Genomic DNA, 20082 nt, shown 5'->3' on the forward strand with positions numbered 1-20082 from the left:
TCTCGTGTAGTTTTTTGGTATTGGCTTTATTGCAAAGGTTTGCTTTGTATACTACAAAACCTATGCTCACTTTTTATTGTGTTTCTTATTGACTCGGTTTCATGTTATTGGTTATGCATTACAGCTCGCAGGATCAAGAGATAACAAGCCTGGAGAATCATAAATAAATCTGGCCAAGTCACTAGTAACATGATATAAGGTAGGCACTATGGTATACTTCCAAAAAACTATGCCAATATTTTTAAAATGAAGCCCAATAGGCAAATGAGTTTGCTGCACAACCCAAACCGCAAGTGTGACAAAGAGTCATCATATCTCGACTCTCCCACATAGTTTCTATGGAGTCTCTTTTCTAATATGGAGTCTCTTTTCTCAAAAATCGTCTGGTTATGCCTGCTCTCATACAATAGGACTTCCATGTTGAGTATATCTGTATATCAGCTTTTGATTCAGATATAATCTCATCAGTCATCAACACGAAACTAAAAGCTTTACCTCATCTACCGAGATCCTGATCCTCTGGTTAAGGGCCTTCTCACAAATGGATGGCTTAGCAGCTCGGCTGCAGTTGGTCGTTCATCGGGGTTCACTTTGAGACACTTTAGTATGAAATCCCGAACGTCTAGTGATAAATAACCAGGTATTTCTGGAAGCGTACCCCTTGCGATCCTAAACAAGGCTTGAACCTGCGTGTTTGCACAAACTCTGATTTTAACTCATGAAATCCCATTATAACATACAAAAGACAGTGCAAATGTTGTTTAAGATTTATCAAGTTTTCCTATATATTTTGTTGTGAAGACTTACGGGTTCTAGATCATAGTAGGGGATCTGACCAGTACGCATTTCGAGCACAGTGCACCCGAGGCTCCATATATCAGCTGGACTTCCATACCCACCACAATTAAGCTTGGGCTTAATAACCTGATCAAATGATTATGTTCCATTTAGAAAGAGCCGTGCCAGTATAGCTTAAAGTACAATCAAAGTGATATGAATTCACATATCTGTTACGTATGATTACATCTAGAAATGAATTGACTTTCCATGCAGGATGTAATGTCCTAGTAAGTAAGGGGAATGAGCAACATTTTTAAAACAACAGTTCAAGATACAACTAAGTTTCTGCTTATGTATCATATGCTTGCCTATCATTGTATTCACATAACCAAAACAGTACGAAGGATCCCAAAACGATACCTCTGGAGCCATCCAAAATGGATTTCCCTTGCAGGCCTTCATGTTATTTGACACCTAAATAACAAAATGACACATGCAGGTATCGAGTAAGGGGGCTATATAAGTGATATACTGTACCAAGTTTGACATATATAAGAGCAAAAATATAAACATCTATTAATGGAAAAGAACCTTTGCCAACCCAAAATCTGCAAGTTTGACGGCGCCATTAGTGTCCACCAATATATTTGCACAATTAATGTCCCTTTGTCACATAAGATGTGAAAAGTAAGTAACCCAAGATATATTCCAGAGTATTAAAAAATACTATTACAAGAGAGTTTACTAGGCAAACCTGTGAACACAGCCTTTATCGTGGAGATATTCCAAACCATCAAGAATTTGTTTTGTGTACAAGGAGACTACAGAGTCTATAAGTTTGTATCTTTTGTAGAGATTTTGAAGGGATCCTTGGGATACAAGCTCAAGAAAGATGTACAAATTTGATCTGTCCTGTAAATAGTGGAATGAGTTATGAGTTGCACAACAAAATACTTCAGGCAACTGCAACTACGAAAAGGAAACCCATAGCTGGACCATGCCTTTGCTGTGCCACGATATCGCACGATATTCTGATGCTGCAGCTGACTAAGTAGTGCAATCTCCTGTAGAAAATGAAACATGTGGCAAACCTAAAGAGGATTGGCAACTTACTTCTGAGTAATAAGTGTAAATAAAATAAAGTGATCATATTATGATTCATATATAAAACTTCCATACCCTCTGAAGTTGTTTTATGCCTCTTTGTGCCAGACTTCCCTGATCAAGAAGTGAAACTTCCTTGACAGCCAAGAAGTCCCCATCGCTACATTTCACATAAGCATCCATTAGCCAAACATATTTTTCAAATGACTACCTCAGTTTCCCTCATTGAAAGTCTACTTTTTAAAAAACCACTTGTGACTAAGTATCCGATTTTAACATATATAAGCAGCAAGTAAAACTTACTCTGAAATGGCTTCGTACACAGAGCCAAATGATCCTTTTCCCAAAAGTTGACCCTTCATCCAAGACTTCACTGGTACCATATCCTCAGGATTGTAAATATTTTCAGTCATCAACTTGGGAAGCATCACTTTACGATTATCCCAAACGTGCCGACTAGGACCTACTTCACTGAAATCCATTTTCCGGAAACTGACTCGATCCGGGAAGCCCAGAGAGGGCGTCATAAAGGAGCAAGTTGATTCGGAATCAATGGAGGAACTAGAAGAAGAAATAATATCACGATGTTGAAGCTGAATAAGTAGTGCTAACTCCTATAGAAAATAAAATTCTATAGTTTGATCTAAAGACTAACATAAACATCCATCAACAACTATCAGCGAAAGGCACAAAAAAAAACTCTATTTTTACTAGAAAAACCAAGAATTCTGATTTCAGAATCAACAGACAAGCACATACTTTGAAATGCCTTCATCCACAGAACCAACTGATCCTCGTCCCAGAACTTGACCCTGTAGCCAAGAAGTAATGATAGATCCTCTAGAGGCATAAATCGAAGAACTATTGGATAATATCATACTTGAGGAGTCACCCTCATCTATAGCGGAGCATCCCTCATGAGCCGTATCCCCCAACTGGATAACCTTACCTCCCGTCTCTTCCGTTTCCACTTCCTCTTCATCACAGCTATTATCTGAAGAAGAAGAGGACCTCGGCCGCTTAACTATATCACTTGGAGCGAAATGTGTGAGGAAATCCCAAGATGATCCTGAAAGATCAATTGTAGGTAGTTTCATTGCCGGAGGGGGCTTAAGTACTGGTGGTTTTATCCCACCATGAATAGCCACAACATCGTTAGGGATAAGACACCCTATGGACTTCACCATAATTTCACCGGTGAAAGTATCACTGATATCCATTGTAGTCTGTAGATGACGTCAATGAGAAAGAGAGTAAGTATAGAAGTGTCACTGTTAGAAAAAAAGGATGAAGCAAACAAAAGAAGTTGACGACGACTAAAAGCTTGACTTAAGAAACAAGTTGGAAACCCAACAAGACATATATGTTGTAGTTGCAAACAAACAAAAAAAGTTGACGACGACTTTTAAACGAATATTAAATTATAAAATAACTTGTATTGTGGTATTATAGTATTATAATCCATCGGTCCGCAAAATGTATCCAATCAACATATTTTTTAAAGTCATTTTTTTATGGGTGTAATTTTCAATCTACAAGTTTTTATTTGACGAGTTTAATTTACGTTATGTGATAATGTAATATTACCAGAGCCTTAGTTTTGTTCAATTATAGTATGTATGGCATGCAAGTTAAGCGATAAGTGTATGAGACAAATTGAGATACAACCCAACGAGACATGAGATGTGTACACCGTTACAACCAGCAGGAACTATATATAAGAACCAAACCAATTATACATTACATGATATGGGATAAACATGCATACACTATAATATAACAAAACCAAACCAAACAAACCTATACACCCAAAACTCTTAAGGTTCTTCTTATACATTACATGATATGGGTGCACTATAATTCAACAAAACTAAACAAACCTATACACTCAAAAGTCAAAACTTTAATTCAATTTAGGCTCTTCAGTTTTAACTTTTAAAACTAAGCCAAACACACAACTTAGAACAGACAACCATCGAATGTGACAGAAACTACCTGAAGAAATGTCTGCAGGAAGTTTAGCTCTTGCTTCGCAACCCAATCCGCACGTGTGTCGAAAAATCATATCTCGTGTCTCCACAATCATTTCTACAGGGTCTACTCCATCATACATCTTCTGGGTACACCTGCTCTCATATAACAGGACATCAATGTTAGAATATATAGCTTTTGTTTCTAACATATTCCCATTAAAAATAACCAAAAGTGTCACCTATATTGGCAATCTACGAAAGTTAGCCTCATCTGCGAATAAGTGGAGAAACCAAGCCTCCTGAGCCCGAGGATGGTAAGGGCCTTCTCACAAATTGATGGTTCAGCAGCTCAGCTGCAGTTGGCCGCTCTTCCGGGGCCACTTTGAGACATGTAATAATGAAATCACGAGCGTCTAGCGATAGAGTATCAGGTATGTCTGGAAGCATACCCTTTTTGATCTTAATATGGGCTTCCACCTGCGCGTTTGCACAAATTCTAACTATAATTCATAAAATCCCATTACATGAAAAAAAAAGTTCAAAATGTCATTTAATAATTTTAAGTTTTCCTATATATTTTGTTGTTAAGAAACATAACAGCGTTTCTAATTATCTTAGCATCAACTAAATTGAAGGTGCAAAAACAAAGCACTGTAATGAGACTGCATATTAACCTGAGCTAACTGCTTTGTTTGTGTATTTTTATATAAAACCCAAAACAATCGTCAAGAAAAGTTGAAATTTTGAAGACTTACGGGTTGGAGATTAAAGTAGGGTATCTGACCAGTACACATTTCCAGCACAGTGCACCCAAGGCTCCATATATCAGCTGGACTTCCATACCCATCATTACTTTTGGGGTTAATAACCTGTTCAAATGATTGTGTTCTATTTAGAAAGAACCATACAAGTATAGCCTCAAGTAAAATCAAGGTGGAAGGAATCCAAATGTGTTACGTATAACTAAACAAACATATCTACAGCTACAAACACCATAAACAGATATTTAATAAAATAATTTGAAGCATATATAATCAGGGGTCTTTGCGGTTATCACTTATCAATCCCGGATCACAACATATTTTGGCGATAACATATTTTTGCTAATATTGTATGATATGTTTGTATATCATTGTATTAACACAATCTGTACAGAGGGAAGGATCCAAAAACAATTACCTCCGGAGCCATCCAAAATGGAGTTACATTGCAGGACTTCATGTCGTTTAACTTTGACACCTAAATAACATAATGACACAGGTCCAAGTCAGTCGAATAAGCGACACAGGTGCGACACAGGTTATTACTTAAGAACAAAACCTATAAACATCTATCAGTGAGAAAAACCTTTGCCAATCCAAAATCTGCAAGTTTGATGGCGCCAATAGAGTCCACCAATATATTTGCACACTTGATGTCCCTTTGACACATAAGATTAGTAAAGTAAGGAACCCAGGATATGCAGGAAATAAGAGGCTTGGAAAAACAAGGAACCGCTATGACAAGATAGTCTAACCTGTGAATAAAACCTTTCTCATGGATATATTTCAATCCGTCAAGGATCTGTTTTGTGTACAATGAGACCACAGAGTCCCGAAGCTGGAATTTTTGGTAGAGTTTTTGAAGGGACCCCTGGGATACAAGCTCAAGAAAGATATACAAATTTGACCCGTCCTGAAAATAGCAAAAATACTTATTAATTGCGCAAAAAAATGCTTAGGTAGCTGCAACTAAGAACAAGAAAGCCAGAACAAGACCATACGTTGGTTGAGCCACGATATCGCACAATATTCTGATGCTGAAGCTGACTAAGTAGTGCAATCTCCTGTATAAAATTAAAAATGTGGCAAAGATACGGAGGATTAGCAACTTACTTCTCAGTGATCAATGAGATGATGCTACAATGAAAAAAGTGATATATGCTGGGGATCATATATGAAACCAGATATATCTTACTGCTTCAAGTTGTTGTATGCATTTTAGTGCCTGACTTCCCTGATCAAGAAGTGAAACTTCCTTAACAGCAAAGAAACCCCCATCTCTACATTTAGCATAAACATCCATTAGCCAAAGGCATATGTCGCCTAAGCACAACCTTTTTCAACTAACTACCTTTGTACCCCTCATCGAAAGTTTACTTTTTTTTTAAAACGACTTGCAACTAAGAATCTGATTTTAAGTTCAACAAACATAAGAAACCAGTAAGACTTACTCTGAAATGGCTTCATACACAGAGCCAAATGATCCTTGTCGCAGAAGTGGACCCTTCTGCCAAGAAGTATTGATAGATCCTCCGGAGACATCAATTGGTGAGGTATTCGAAAATGTACTTGAGGAGTCACACTCGTTTGTAGTGAATGAGCATGCCTCATCAGTCATATCCTCCATCTCGATAACCATATCTCCCGTCTGTTCAGTTCCCACTTTTTCATCCCCAACTTCCTCTTCGTCAAAACCATTTTCTGAAGAAGAAGAAGAAGAACTCGGCCGCCTAAGTGTTTCACTTTCAGGAGCAAAATGAGTAATGATATCCCAAGATGATCCGGGAAGATCAACTGGAGGTAGATTCATCACCGGAGGAGGCTTAAGTACCGATGGTCTTACTCCCTTAATACCACGGCTATTCTCTACCGTACCACCAATGCCAACTTCCTTATCCACCCCAGGAAGGTTTATTACCGATGGTCTTACTCCCTTAATACCACGCCTATTCTCTACCGTACCACCATTACCAACTCCCTTATCCACCAGAGGAAGGCTTATTACCGGTGGTCTTACCCCTTTAATTCCACCACCAACAGCCACCGCATCATTGGGAACAAGATACTCTCTTGACTTCACTGTACCACTACCAACAACTTCCATATCCGCAGGATTCTCAATCTCGTTTGACTCAGCACTTATCAAATTAGAAGCAGCAACAACATCACCACCACTAGGACCTGCTCCACCCAAATCCCAAACCTTGTGACTATCAAGGTCAAGAGACTTAAACCCATTAATAACATCTGAAGAGGAACGCTTCTTATGACCTTCCCAAGCATCAACAGATATACCCAAATCATCAGGACCAGAAACATCAAGATCCCTAAAAATCCGATCCATTTCTCCCTCACCACCTCCTCCAATTCGATAACTAGTACGATCCGGAAACTCAGAAGAACGACTCGTAAACAAAGAACTCGAACCGGAAACATCTTCAGCTGCAACATAATCTATATTCTTCGCCGCATCACGCCGCTGTAACCGCCGGCCCGGACTAACCTTATCTCCACTCCTTCTCGGCGATTTCTTCAGAGACTTCCCTCGCGGACTAATCAGAGCTACAATTCTACCTATCAACGAAGATGGTGAAACGGAAGATACCAACTCAGTACCTGCCGGAGTACTTAAACTCTCAATCTCCCTCGACTCGGAAGGTATCAACTCAGTAATATCCTCAGTCTCACTCGAATCGGAACGAGTCAACTCAGTATTGTCACGGTTCGTTGAGCTAAGAGAAGAAGCAAGAACGACACCGCTCGGACCTGCTTCACTCAAATCCCTTTCCCGGAAACTGATACGATCCGGGAACTCCATAGAGGGCGTCACCATGGAACAAGTCGAGGCGGAGGAATCGGTGAAGGAACTAGAGGAAGACACTGCTTCGGAGTTGTTATGCCACTTCGCCGCGTCATGTCGCCGTACCGGTGACTTATCCGACGACTCCGTCATACGAGCGATTGGGGTGAAGCTGAGATTTTAGTAGAGTTGTAGAGGAAACTTCTTATTTGTCATATTAAATTAAGAGTTTTTTTGTTTTTTTTTAATCGTTATTTTTTTTTTTGGTCAAAGTTTTAATCGTATTTTTTTTTTCTGTAAATTTCCTGCCATTTTCTCATTTCATTTTGTTTTGTTATTTAATAATAACTAGATTTTAACCCGTTTAATCCGTTGTACACCGTGAGACGATTGTTTTGACTAAAAAATATATATATTTAAGTTATATTTGTTAATTTTATTACTTTTTAGTGTTTAAGATTGTGTAACTGTATTTTTTATTGTTATTTTTATTACTTAACTCGCGGGATATTTTTTTGTAATTCGCGGGACAAAAAAATTATGTTTAAGTTAAGATAACCCGTAAGAAAAACATAAATCTCAAACCCGTTAAATCATATTTATGTAAAATATAAACCTTGAATGTTTTATAGATTTCGAGAGAGATTTTGGTTTTTGTTTTCCAAAAACTCATTTTAAAATTTTGGTTTAACCAATCAAGATTTTAAAATTTTAGATTCCCTAAAATTTAGTAAAACTTTTTTTGTTGTAATCTTCCATTCAAAATTTTGGATTTTTAAGTTTCATATTAGTCATATTTATAATGGTTCTGAACCATTGTCTAAAATTTTCTACGCGATGTGGGACGTTATACATATATGTATTTTCTTTTATCGATTGAGTAATATATGTCCGTTTTCAAAAATTCAAATTGCTACATGTGCGAAAAAAATTTTGTATTTTTATTATACTTATGTTTTATGTAATAATGTAAATTTTTAAACAAATAATATCATATAAAGATATTGAAGAGATATTCAATTTATTAGGGAAACATTTTAGGAAATTTTGTTAAATGTAATAAATATTAGTTTCTAATTTTGCAATTCTGGTGTAATTTAATCACAAATTTTATCTTAAAAGTTTGTTATTTATTTAAATGGCAAAGATTTATTATGCAAATAATACAAAATAAAAGGTTATTTTCCAAAAGGTACTTCGAAAATGTTAATATAGATGTGTCCATATCATATCTTCAAATGTATAATACTTTTGTATTTAACTCTATAAATTTAAATTAATTTCAGATTTAATTCATATATACAAAAATATGAAATGGATTCTCCATAAAGTACTGTATAGTATATGACACATCGTATTTATTGATATATCTAACATTTATGAATTTATTGAAAAGAGAAAAAACAGTTTTTCTTCTGACTTCGTAGAAATAGATTTATAGATTTATTTCCTAATGAAAAATAATCTATTTTTTTTTTTGTGACATTTCATCTTTCATTTATTTTCATAAATACAAAAATAAGTTATTATTTTAGTTCAAATAATATAATTGTAAAAAAAAATGATAATAAAGTTCATAAAAATAATTTCATATTATGGAACTATCTAGGAAAAACGGTTAACTAACCATTAATTTCTGATAATATCAAAAATGTAATTTAATGACGTCTCTTACCTGAATCTCGTGATTTGCTGCTTCAATCTTCTTTTTATCGTTAATATCGTATGCAAATTCAGTATATTTTATTAGTTCGGATAAAAATCGATTATCTATTAAAATGCATACAAATGCAAATCCATTATATTTCTTATAAAAATCGATTATCTCTATTGAAATGCAAATATAAAAAGGCATATAGTAGATTATCCGAGTTGATTTTGATTAATACATGTGTATATGATATTATGGTTTTTCGCAAATACAATAAGGAGTCAATAACTTTTCAACGGGGCAATAATATTTGTAAGAACCAACTCGGAATCATAGACTTCAATGAAAGTGGCTTTGACCAAAATCAAAAATAACGTTTTGACCCATACCATTTTAATACTATAAGATGATTAGAATAGCAAATCTCGTCAACGTTAAGAACCAAAGACATGATAAAATAATAAGACTGGTTCACAATAACAACAACACTACATAAAAGAACCAACTATAATTATACATTACAACATTACATGATACATAGATACACTATAAATTTTTAACAAAAACTAAAACAAAACCTATACACCCAAAAACTATAATTCAACTAAGGCTCTTCAGTTTTGAAAAATAAGCCCCCCAACACACATAACTTACAAACAAATAAACCAACGAAGTGAGAGACATAAACTACCTGAAGATATATATATATGTCTCCAGGATGTTTGTTTAGCTCTTCTTGTTGTTGTTGCGGAACCCTACTGAACCGCATAGTGTGTCGAAGAATCATATCTCGAGTCTCCCCGATAGTTTTTCTATGGGGTTTAAATCGCTTATAAATCTTCTGGTTACCCCTGCTTCTCATACATTATGATATCAATGTTAGAATATATAGGTTTTGATTCTATTCTCATTTGATAAACAACAAAGCTTCACCTATTGAGGCAATCTACTAAAGAAACCTGGAGACGCTGATCCTGAGCCTCCTGAGCTCAAGGATGGTAAGGGTCTTCTCACAAATTGATGGTTTAGTAGTTCAGCTGCAGTTGGTCGCTCATCCGGGTTCACCTTCAAACACTTAAGTATGAAATCCTGAGCGTCTTGTGATATAGTATTAGGTATTTCTGGAAGCGTACCCCTTCCGATCCTAAACAGGGCTTGAACCTGCGCATTTGCACAAATTCTGATTTTAGCTCTTATTTTTATGAGATAGACCATAATCAATAAATAACCACCGTTAACACTAAACTGAAGGTAGCAAGGTGCAAAACAAAATCACTGTGTTGAGAGTCTTGAGACTAATCATTAAACTGAGCCAAATGTTTTGTTCGCGTATTTTTCTAAACCCAAAAGTTCATGTGTATTTCAATAATAGCTAAATAATTAGTCGTTAGTATGGAAATTCCCCTAAGTTATATATAGAATGTTTGAGAATCTTGAAGACTTACGGGTTCTAGATCGGAGTAAGGGATCTGACCAGTCAACATCTCCAACACAGTGCATCCAAGGCTCCATATATCAGCTGGACTTCCATACCCATCATTACGCTTGGGGTTAATAACCTGATCAAATGATTATGCTCCATTTAGAAAGAACCGTACAAGTAAAGCAAGTACAATCAAAATGGAAGGAATCCGGATATATCTATCATGAAAGATTACACAAACATACCTACAGTTACAAACACCATAACAGAAATAAAAGAAAAAATCAAATACTTTGAAGAAAACATAGTCAGGGATTTTTGAAGTTATCAATCCCGGATCACAACATATTTAAGCAACAGTTTAACATCCAACATTGCAGTTCATGTATGATATGTTTGTCTTTCATCGTATTCACACAATCAATGCAGTGGGACGGATCCAAAAATAAATTACCTCTGGCGCCATCCAAAATGGAGTTCCCTTGCAGGACTTAATGTCATTTAACTTTGACACCTAAATAACAAAATGACACAGGTACCAACCAAGTCAGGGAAATAAGCAATGAACCAGAGTTCTTAAGAGCAAAATCTATATAACATCTATCAATGGAAAAGAACCTTTGCCAATCCAAAATCTGCAAGTTTGACGGCGCCATTAGCATCCACCAATATATTTGCACATTTGATGTCCCTTTGACACATAAGATGAGAAAAGTAAGCAACCCCGGATATGCAGGAAATAAGAGGCTTGGATACTACAGGGACAGCTATGACAAGAGAGTCTAACCTGTGAATAAAACCTTTATCGTGGAGATATTTTAAACCATCAAGAATTTGTCTGGTGTACATGGAGACTACAGAGTACCGTAGCTGGTATCTTTGGTAAAGTTTTAAAAGGGACCCTTGAGTTACAAGCTCAAGAAAGATGTACAAATTAGCCTCATCCTGCAAACATCAAAATGTTATAATGTGCAAAAAAATTAATGCTTAGGCATCTGCAACTACGAATATGAAAGCCATAATGGGAGCATACTTTGGCTGTGCCTCGATATCGCACGATATTCTGATGCTGTAGCTGACTAAGTAGTTTAATCTCCTGTAGAAAATAAAATATGGGGCGAAGGTAAGAACGATTGGAATTCTACTTCTGATAGATCAATGATAATGAAATATGATAATGAAATATGCTGCAGATCATAGACCATGTATATAAAACCTCCATACCCCCTCAAGTTGTTGTATGCACTCTTTTGCCTGACTTCCCTGATCAAGTAGTGAAACTTCCTTGACAGCAAAGAAGTCCCCATCTCTACATTTAACATAAACATCCATCAGCTAAAGGCATAATGGAAAACTCGCTTTGCATCACAGTTTTCATCTGACTACCTTAGTATCCCTCACTAAGTCTACAATTTTTTAAACGACCTGCAACTAAGTATCTGATTAAGTTCAAGCAACCAGTTCGACTTACCCTGAAATGCCTTCATACACAGAGCCAAATGATCCTCGTCCCAGAAGTTGACCCTTTTGCCAAGAAGTGATGATAGATCCTCCAGAGGCATAAATCGGCGAAGTATTTGACACTGTACTAGAGGTTTCACCCTCGTTTGTAGTGAATGAGCATGCCTCGTCAGCCGTATCTCCCAACATAACACCCGTACCTTCCATTTCCGATTCCTCTTCCCTAGCTTCCTCTTCAACACACCCATTTTCGGAAGAAGAAGAGGTACTCGGACGCGCAACAGTTTCAGCTGGAGCAAAATGGGTAAGGAAATCCCAAGATGATCCGTGAAGATCAATAGGAGGTCGTTTCAACGACGGAGGAGGCTTAAGTACCGGTGGTCTTACCCCTTTTATACCACCACCAACAGCCACCACATCATTGGGAACAAGATACCCTTTTGACTTCACCAAAATAGTCGGTCTCCGTTCAAAAACACGCCTATTCTCTACCGTACCACCATCAACTACTTCATTATCCACCGAAGTACTTAAACTCTCAACCTCACTCGTCTTGGAAGGCATAAACTGAGTAAAATTCCCAATATCCCTAGACTGAGAACGAGTCAACTTACTAATATTCCCATTCGTTGAATTAGAGCCAACATCAACACCACTACGACCAGCATCACTCCAATCCTGAGCCTGAAACTTATGACTATCAAGCTCAAAAGACTTAAACCTATTAACAACATCAGAAGAAGAACGCTTCTTACAAGCCTCCCAAGCATCAAACGAAATAGCCAAATCATCAGGACCAGAAACACCAAGAGACCGATAAATCCGATCCATCTCTCCCTCACCACCACCACCGATTCGAAAACTAGTTCGATCTGGGAACTCAAGAGAACGAGTCATCAACGAAGAAGTCGAAACGGAGAGATCTTCAGCTGACGAACTAGAACAAGAGCCAGCATCATAATTGATATGCCTCGTCGCATCTCTCCTCTCTAATCGCCGTACAGGAGTAGTCTTAGTGTTATCTGCTCTTCGTCCTGATGATTTCTTCATACGAGCTATGATTCTATCCATAACCAGGTAAAATCCATACGCTATTTACAAGCTCCAAAGTCGAAAAAGGAAGAGAAACGAAACCTTCTTTACTTTGACTTCGATTTGCTTCAATGGAGCTTGGAATTGGGAAATTTTCCCGAGAAAAACTCGCGGGAGTGAAGACGACCGAGATTATTGGGCAAAACCTGACGGCGAGAGAGAGAGAGAAGAAGAAGAAGAAGAAATGTAAACAAAAAACAAAAACAAAAACGCGGTGTTTCGTGGAATAATCGGAGACGGAGCCTTGTGTCTAGAGACTCTTTACATTTTTTATTTTTTATTTTTTTATTATACGCGTTCATTTATTGGGCTTTCTTAATGGGCTTTCTTAATGGGTTTTATTAATGGGCTTATAATGTTTAGGGGTTAATCAGGGTTTTTGGAGTGGTAACACTAGAGAACCTTAAGTTGCATATCTTGAGTTTTATTTTGCAACATTATATAAACTAGATTGTGTACCCGCGCGTTGCGCGAGATTTTAATTTAAAACCTCTTCTATCCATATTAATCTTTAAGCATAACTATAATCATTCAAATTTCAAAAGATAAAAGTTATATAATTAAACACTATTCTAAATTTTTTAAACGATATACAACATATATATTGTTGTTGATAGTGTTTTCTTGAAAAATAAATGTTTTAATATTATTACATGGTAACAAAGATTACTTGAAAATATTTGCGAGAAGAGTAAATGGCATCGACAACCAGCTCATGATCCTAATTGTAGATATCCTTTATGATTAGATGTTGATACAAATATAACACCTCTATATATAACATAAAATTTACCGAGCCTCATATACATCATTAAGTGTAAAGATACATATATAATATCATGTCGCTAAAGTAGGCTTAGCGAACTTGCTTTATCCATCTTGAAAAGTTCAATGTGGTAAAAGAGAACTCTCGACCAAGTCATGAATGTGTCTATCTTATCTCATTTCTATAACTAACGGTTAAGCCCGACTTTGAATCTAGTAGTGTGTCTTGAGTTTCTTCGTTTCACACAATAGATGGGATCTCAAATATTTCAAAATGTAGTCATATACATTATCTTTTTAAGTTATAGTCATTTATATCCAATCGCTTTTCACTACTAATTCTTTTGTGATCTTCTATAATGCACTCGTTACCTCTCGACATCTACTTTATTTCTACCTTCTATTAACTTTCGTATACTATATATTGAAGTGTGAGTTACTTTTTAAAACATATCATAACAATTTCTTCCTTAATAATAGTCCATTTTGGGTTAAAAGCATTTGATTCAAATCATGGGATATCAAACTTATTTTTCTTTTAGATTATGTTATAAAGGTATAGTACTACTTGAGAATAAGTAAACTTTCTTTTTGAGATATGCTACACAAATTACATATCAGTTTACGGCTTACAAAATCACTTTCTCTATATTTTATTGTAAAACTCATGAATAATGTGATAATTAATTATTTATTATTTTAGAATATGGATAATAATGTTTTTATAATTTTTCTATTTTTAATAGAATTTCACGGCATAAAGTGTACCTTTCAAATATTTTCGTCTTAGAGTATTTTAAATTGAGTTAGTAATCTTTTGTTTTTAGATTAAATTTAATAATAAAAATATGTAATATTGATTTTAGAACTTATGTTTCACTTTAAATTTATTTTTCCTCTTTAAAATTCTAAAAGTATAATTACAAACAATTTGTATTATTCTACCATGCATTTAAAATTTACTTAAATTTTAAAACACATTACCACATTTAAAATTCCAAAGTATGATTATTTTAAAGTTTGTTGTTGTTTAGAGTTTGAATCATACTATTATTACTAATAAAATTCTCATAGTATTGGTTTTAGTATTTTAAATTTAATTTATTTTACATATTTTAATTTCTAGTTATTTATTTATTAACATGAAAAGAAATTATATGTTAACATTATGTAAATTTTTTTTTCTTTATCTTTAATTTTTATTAATTATAAATAACATATTATGCACTACATGAACATGAGTTATGGAAGAGGCCAAAAACCCAATTTGGATGTAAAAGTGTTGGGGCTTAAGTTACAAACTAACATGCCAAAAAACAATAGAATGATGAACAAAATATATGGGTTTAGATGATTTGTTGGGCTTGACACAAAAATTATAAAAAATGCTGATGTGGACAACTTTAGAGGGAGAGAGAACTCTCCCATTATATATATAGATTTCCTTAATTGATAATTTTTTAAAATATTAATATATAATTACACTTGATAAAAGAAAAATTTACCCATAATTGATATTTTTGATAAGACTTATTAATCAAGTGTAAAAGGTACCAATTATGAATGGTTCTAGAATTTATGGAGAGATTGATGTCACCATCATATACCTAAGTGATTTTGGTAGATATAAACCACCAATGTTTGAATGATGGGATGACATGTTTTGTACTTTTTTCCATAAGTAGTATGTAGAGTGACTCAAGGAATGAAACAAGATTTCTACTTTTCTTACTAATCGATCATCTTATCATGCAAAGTGAGTTCATTGATCTCTCGTCATTTTTCATGTATTATGCGTTTAGGTCTTATTAATAGTGGGATTACTAATAGTTAAGTGTGTCATAAAAAAACTTTGCCCCCTCCTTACTAATAACTCGAAGGTCTTTATGTAAGTTATGTCAATAATGAGTTCTCGAAGGATACATTACTTAAACTTTGAGATTAGATGTATGTTGTTGATCAATATGATACAACAATTTTTCAATAGCCCACTTTCAACAAAATTTTTGGACGAGTACAGGTTGACTACTTAAAAATTGGTTTAGTTCATTTTCCCTCCTCTTATTTCTCACTTCATCAATTATAGAGTAAATTGTTTAATTACCATACGCAAAGATTAAAAAATTCCTTTTCATATACTATAAAAACACGTCATTTTCATATGATACAAAATATGCTCTTTTCATTCAAAAACTATGATTTTCACTTGTAAACTAAACAAATTGTCTCACCTACGTGCAAAAGATATCTTTTGTCGAAGAAGATACTAGAAAGTGTAACGTCTTTTATTTTTCCTTTTTACTCTAATGTTTGTATATAAAATTCCACATATTGTCTTTTTAAAGCTTAACACAAAAATTGTAGTACAACTAAACATATATGAAAAACTTAACAAATGCTTGGCTAAAAACCCTAAAATTTTGAAGCCCGAATCGATAGTTTTACTAGATTGGCATATGGGCAGACCTACTTATATATATGTGCGGATAATAAGAAATGTATTGCAAATTTGCAATTATCACACTAAACTATTATTTGAGATACATTAATAATAAAATTGTAATATGGTGTAAATATTTATAACAAAATGTATTGCAAATTCGCAATTATCACACTAAACTATTATTTGAGATACATTAATAATAAAATTGTAATATGGTGTAAATATTTATTAAAAAAATGTCATAGACATAATAAGACTCTTTATGAAAGAGAAGGTCTAAAGCCCTAAACTAGGGACGGCAGATCTAACAGTTAATAATCATGCGTTTTGTTCCTTGAACAAGTTTTTACCAAAAGCTATAAAAAAAAAAAAACACAGAGAAGCCAAAAAAAAAAATTAACATTTTCGCCTCCTCTCTTCTTCGTCTTCTTCTTCTTCGACCAGTCTCTCTTGTCTCTCGAACCATCGCAAAAACCCTAATTTTTCTTTGATTTTTCTCATCTTACAAACCCTAATTGTTTCCTCCACTCGTTTCTCTTTCAATCGTTTCTTGTTCGTTTTGGGTTTGTTTAAAGACTTCTCCTTTTTTTTGGGGTTTGGTTAATTTTTCTCCCTTCTTGGAGAAGAAGCCATTGTTTCGTTTTAGCGATTGAATCTATAAGACTCTGTTTGGGTTGGGTTTGTTGAGCCAGTTTCGATTTTTTCTTGTTCTGGGGGTGATGCGTTAAACGAATTTTGCCGTTGTTGGGTTGAATTGTAGGGCGTAGGGTTGATTAGTATTGGTAGTGATTGCTTAGGTGGTTAGGTTAGTGCCATCACTGTGAATTCAAGCTAGTACCTTTATTGGTGGGTTTGGATGATGATGATCTTCTAGGTTTGGTTTGGAGAATTGCTAAGCCATCTGTGGGAGAGATGGGTGTGTAGAGGGTTTTCTCGTCGTTGATTTTGTGATTCTGGAAAGATTTAGCTTTGTGACGATTCTTCTAGGTTTTGAGATTGGGGTTTTCTTCCCCTGCCCTTTGTGGTGGTGGTAAGGAATAGTTAGAAAGGGTTAGAGCTTGTCTTGAGAGTGGAAGAGGTCTGAGAATTGGATTTAATCTTTCTTTTATCTGATGAAGTGTAGCTTTACTAATGGAGAAACGCGAACCCTCTTTAGTTCCTGAATGGTTGAGAAGTTCAGGACATGGTTCTGGAATTGGGAGTTCTAATCACAACCTTCAGTCATCTAATTCTCATTCAGGTATGTTTGAGTTTGTTGGATTTCGTTATTATTGTATCTTAGTTGCTTTTATGTTGTTTGATTTATGATTAGCATTGTAACTCTCTTTTTTTTTTTTTTCATTCTGGTTTAGATTCTTCTTCATTATTACGTAATAGCGAGAATAGGAATTCTAGGAGCAGAAGTGATATTAATTCAATTCGGTCTCCTTTTCTCGATCGGTCTTCTTCCACTAATACAAGGAGGGGATCTAGTAATGGGTCTACAAAACATGCATATAGTAGTTTCAACTTCAATAGGAGCAATAGAGATAAAGATCGAACCAGAGAGAAAGATAGGTTGAGCTACATGGATCCCTGGGACCATGACACTTCTTTGCCTTTTGGAACTTTCTTGATTGGTAGTGGACAGGAGCCACTGAGACGATCACATTCAATGACAACAAGGAAACAGGGCAACCAACTTGCTCAAGGGTTAACAGTAGGAGTTAATCTTTACAACGGACATGGTATACTTCCTGGAACTAGCCCTGCAAAGAACATTAAAAGAACAGGCTTCGACAAAGATTTTCCTTTGCTTAGAGCTGAAGAGAGAACTGGAGGCCCAGATGTCGTAAGAGTCTCATCACCTGGTCTAAGTCCTACTGTTCAGAGCTTGCCAGTTGGTAATCCAGCCTTGATTGTTGGGGAAGGTTGGACATCGGCTCTGGCAGAGGTTCCCAATCTTATTGAGAAGAGTGGTGGTACTGGCTCCCATGCTAATGTTGGTAGTTCGGCTACCTTATCCGGACCAACTTCTCGTAATGTTGGTAGTTCGGCTACCTTATCCGGACCAACTTCTCGTAATATGGCTGAAGCATTGGTGCAGGCTCCAGGAAGAACTCGTACACCACCCCAGGTATGACTTGCATCTTTGTGTTGCGTATAGTACACTACCTCTTCTGTTTTTCTAACAGATTTTGTTTTTGTATTTGGTATCTTAAAGGCACAAACACTTGAAGACCGAGCTATTAGGCAATCTAGGCAGTTGATACCGGTTGTGCCTTCAGCACCAAAGGGCTCAGTAAGTTTCTTTTCCCATAGTTGGACTTATGTACCTTCAGTTACCTTGAACTAAATTCAGTATATGCTGGTTGATTTCGCAGGTTCATAGCTCATCTGATAAATCCAAGACCAAACCAATGTTTCGAAGTGGTGAAGCTGGTCTTGTTTCTTCAAGAAATACCCAACAGCAGTCCACTGTGATTCTCGGTAATCTTCAGTCTAATCCTGGTGGTCCGATAAAGCCTGAGACGACTAAGAAGCTGGTTGTTCTCAAGCCTGTTAGGGAAAATGGGGTAGTTGCTGGTGGTTCACCACCCAATAGCCGAGCTGCTGCTATCCAGCTGACCACTGCTCCATCTACACAATTTACTGCTCCTGTAGGAAGTGCAAACGGTCCAAGGGAGCTCAGGGGAGCTTCTGGAAACACAATAGCTGGGAAAACCGTTGAAAAGAAACTTTCCTCGGCTCAAACTCAGAGCAGGCTTGCATTTTACAATGCTTTGAAGCAAACTACATCTACAACTGATCCATCCAAAACTAGCTCGGGCATCTTTCCTTCAGTCGAGGAAAAGGCAAACAGTTCTACGGAGCTTGTAGCTAGTGACCCTCCAAGTACACAGGCTGCAGAAAGAAATGACCCCAAGGATAGAGTCGAGAAAGTTGCTGATGTTGCAGAAACGATTAGTAGATTTGATATAGTAGTCCGTCCATCGCCAAAAGAGGCTGAGTTCCTTAGATCCCTTGGGTGGGATGAAAACGTTAGCGAAAAGGACGAAGCCCTCTCAGAAGAGGAGATCAGATCCTTCATTGAACGGGTACAGGATGCAACATGTCCTCCTTGGTTGCTTTTAATTTCTCTCATCATCTTTTAACTTGTTTTACTTTATTTTTGCATCTTTGAAAACCAGTACAAGAAGTCCAAGCCATCACTGGTGCAGAAGCTGATAGTATAAGAAGCAACCGAGGACATAGCTCTCTCGACTCGTGATCCGATTTTGTTTTGGTGTCCAGATGGAAGATAGTTTTTCATTTCTCTTTTCTTTTCTTTATATTTTCTCGGGGTCTTTTATTTATTTATTTTGGTTACTTCGGGCAAGAGAAGGTGGAAAGGCTTTAGTTGCTGTAGTAAGAGCGTTGTTCTACTTCTTCAGAGGTGCAACACAAGGAAGAAAAAAACAAACTGACTATTTTGTACATCTTTGGTCTGAAGATAAGAGAGCTTTCTTTGTCTTTGGCATCTTCTTCTTTTAGGTTTTCTAATGTTTGATGATATGATCATTCATGGTGAGAGAATTAGAATATTGCCGGTGGGGGGTTAAATAGAAAATTTAAAGAATTCGTTTTCTTACCTTATCTTATGAAATTCATATTTTAGCCTCATATATTCTATTTATTTATATTTACTGCTATATATTTCCTATCAAATCTTTTCGATACTCATGGTCTTCTTAAAATTACATAGTAGAAGTTCAAAAGCTTCTCTATTGTCCATATTGTGGTAGACTTATGATTGATATCTTGCAATGCAGTAATTTCTACTTCTTGTTCCTTATTTAAAAATATATTT

At 35.8% G+C, this 20082-nt stretch overlaps 4 protein-coding genes across 7 annotated transcripts; 1 reads left to right on the forward strand and 3 right to left on the reverse strand.

Moving 5' to 3' along the window:
- Positions 1 to 140: 140 nt before the first annotated feature.
- LOC17882074 (mitogen-activated protein kinase kinase kinase 3) lies at positions 141 to 3974 on the reverse strand. 4 transcript variants are annotated; one of them, XM_023780987.1, is made up of 11 exons: positions 3880 to 3974; positions 2644 to 3110; positions 2188 to 2445; positions 1960 to 2044; positions 1782 to 1871; positions 1535 to 1692; positions 1372 to 1444; positions 1201 to 1254; positions 808 to 924; positions 496 to 686; positions 141 to 393 (listed from the first exon to the last, which is right to left on the reverse strand). In XM_023780987.1, the coding sequence occupies exons 2-10, from the start codon at positions 3102 to 3104 to the stop codon at positions 501 to 503; spliced, it is 1482 nt and encodes a 493-aa protein (XP_023636755.1). In that variant the 5' UTR covers positions 3105 to 3110; positions 3880 to 3974; the 3' UTR covers positions 141 to 393; positions 496 to 500. The 4 variants fall into 4 exon arrangements, with proteins under 4 accessions (XP_023636755.1, XP_023636754.1, XP_023636756.1 ...); XM_023780986.1 differs by having other exon boundaries at positions 141 to 430; XM_023780988.1 differs by having other exon boundaries at positions 141 to 686; positions 1782 to 1844.
- LOC17881603 (mitogen-activated protein kinase kinase kinase 9) lies at positions 3571 to 7609 on the reverse strand. Its single transcript, XM_006289682.2, has 9 exons — positions 6070 to 7609; positions 5814 to 5898; positions 5620 to 5682; positions 5374 to 5531; positions 5205 to 5277; positions 5037 to 5096; positions 4613 to 4726; positions 4097 to 4334; positions 3571 to 4010 (listed from the first exon to the last, which is right to left on the reverse strand). The coding sequence occupies exons 1-8, from the start codon at positions 7569 to 7571 to the stop codon at positions 4125 to 4127; spliced, it is 2265 nt and encodes a 754-aa protein (XP_006289744.1). The 5' UTR covers positions 7572 to 7609; the 3' UTR covers positions 3571 to 4010; positions 4097 to 4124.
- A 1883-nt stretch (positions 7610 to 9492) lies between these two features.
- On the reverse strand, positions 9493 to 13248 carry LOC17881481 (mitogen-activated protein kinase kinase kinase 1). The gene is made up of 9 exons (XM_006287240.2): positions 11964 to 13248; positions 11717 to 11801; positions 11526 to 11588; positions 11280 to 11437; positions 11111 to 11183; positions 10947 to 11006; positions 10515 to 10628; positions 10003 to 10230; positions 9493 to 9920 (listed from the first exon to the last, which is right to left on the reverse strand). The coding sequence occupies exons 1-8, from the start codon at positions 13022 to 13024 to the stop codon at positions 10003 to 10005; spliced, it is 1842 nt and encodes a 613-aa protein (XP_006287302.1). The 5' UTR covers positions 13025 to 13248; the 3' UTR covers positions 9493 to 9920.
- A 3427-nt stretch (positions 13249 to 16675) lies between these two features.
- Positions 16676 to 19895, forward strand: LOC17882597. Its single transcript, XM_006287317.2, has 5 exons — positions 16676 to 17493; positions 17606 to 18369; positions 18457 to 18534; positions 18617 to 19330; positions 19424 to 19895. The coding sequence occupies exons 1-5, from the start codon at positions 17385 to 17387 to the stop codon at positions 19466 to 19468; spliced, it is 1710 nt and encodes a 569-aa protein (XP_006287379.1). The 5' UTR covers positions 16676 to 17384; the 3' UTR covers positions 19469 to 19895.
- Positions 19896 to 20082: the final 187 nt, after the last annotated feature.

Source organism: Capsella rubella, unplaced genomic scaffold, assembly GCF_000375325.1.
Source record: "Capsella rubella cultivar Monte Gargano unplaced genomic scaffold, Caprub1_0 scaffold_6, whole genome shotgun sequence".
NCBI classification, from domain to species: domain Eukaryota; kingdom Viridiplantae; phylum Streptophyta; class Magnoliopsida; order Brassicales; family Brassicaceae; genus Capsella; species Capsella rubella.

Excerpts from the sequence above, each read along its gene's own strand:
- LOC17882074 (XM_023780987.1), bottom strand. The coding sequence starts at position 3,104 with ATGGATATCAGTGATACTTTCACCGGTGAAATTATGGTGAAGTCCATA. Across the intron at positions 2,446-2,643 it reads GTGGATGAAGGCATTTCAAA|TTCCTCCATTGATTCCGAAT; the intron begins GTATGTGCTTGT and ends TTCTTCTTCTAG. Across the intron at positions 925-1,200 it reads CATTTTGGATGGCTCCAGAG|GTTATTAAGCCCAAGCTTAA; the intron begins GTATCGTTTTGG and ends TCATTTGATCAG.
- LOC17881603 (XM_006289682.2), bottom strand. The coding sequence starts at position 7,571 with ATGACGGAGTCGTCGGATAAGTCACCGGTACGGCGACATGACGCGGCG. Across the intron at positions 5,899-6,069 it reads GTGTATGAAGCCATTTCAGA|AGATGGGGGTTTCTTTGCTG; the intron begins GTAAGTCTTACT and ends TGCTAAATGTAG. Across the intron at positions 5,097-5,204 it reads CAGATTTTGGATTGGCAAAG|GTGTCAAAGTTAAACGACAT; the intron begins GTTTTTCTCACT and ends TATGTTATTTAG.
- LOC17881481 (XM_006287240.2), bottom strand. The coding sequence starts at position 13,024 with ATGGATAGAATCATAGCTCGTATGAAGAAATCATCAGGACGAAGAGCA. Across the intron at positions 11,589-11,716 it reads GCATACAACAACTTGAGGGG|GAGATTAAACTACTTAGTCA; the intron begins GTATGGAGGTTT and ends TATTTTCTACAG. Across the intron at positions 10,629-10,946 it reads CATTTTGGATGGCGCCAGAG|GTTATTAACCCCAAGCGTAA; the intron begins GTAATTTATTTT and ends TCATTTGATCAG.
- LOC17882597 (XM_006287317.2), top strand. The coding sequence starts at position 17,385 with ATGGAGAAACGCGAACCCTCTTTAGTTCCTGAATGGTTGAGAAGTTCA. Across the intron at positions 17,494-17,605 it reads GTCATCTAATTCTCATTCAG|ATTCTTCTTCATTATTACGT; the intron begins GTATGTTTGAGT and ends ATTCTGGTTTAG. Across the intron at positions 19,331-19,423 it reads TCAGATCCTTCATTGAACGG|TACAAGAAGTCCAAGCCATC; the intron begins GTACAGGATGCA and ends TTTGAAAACCAG.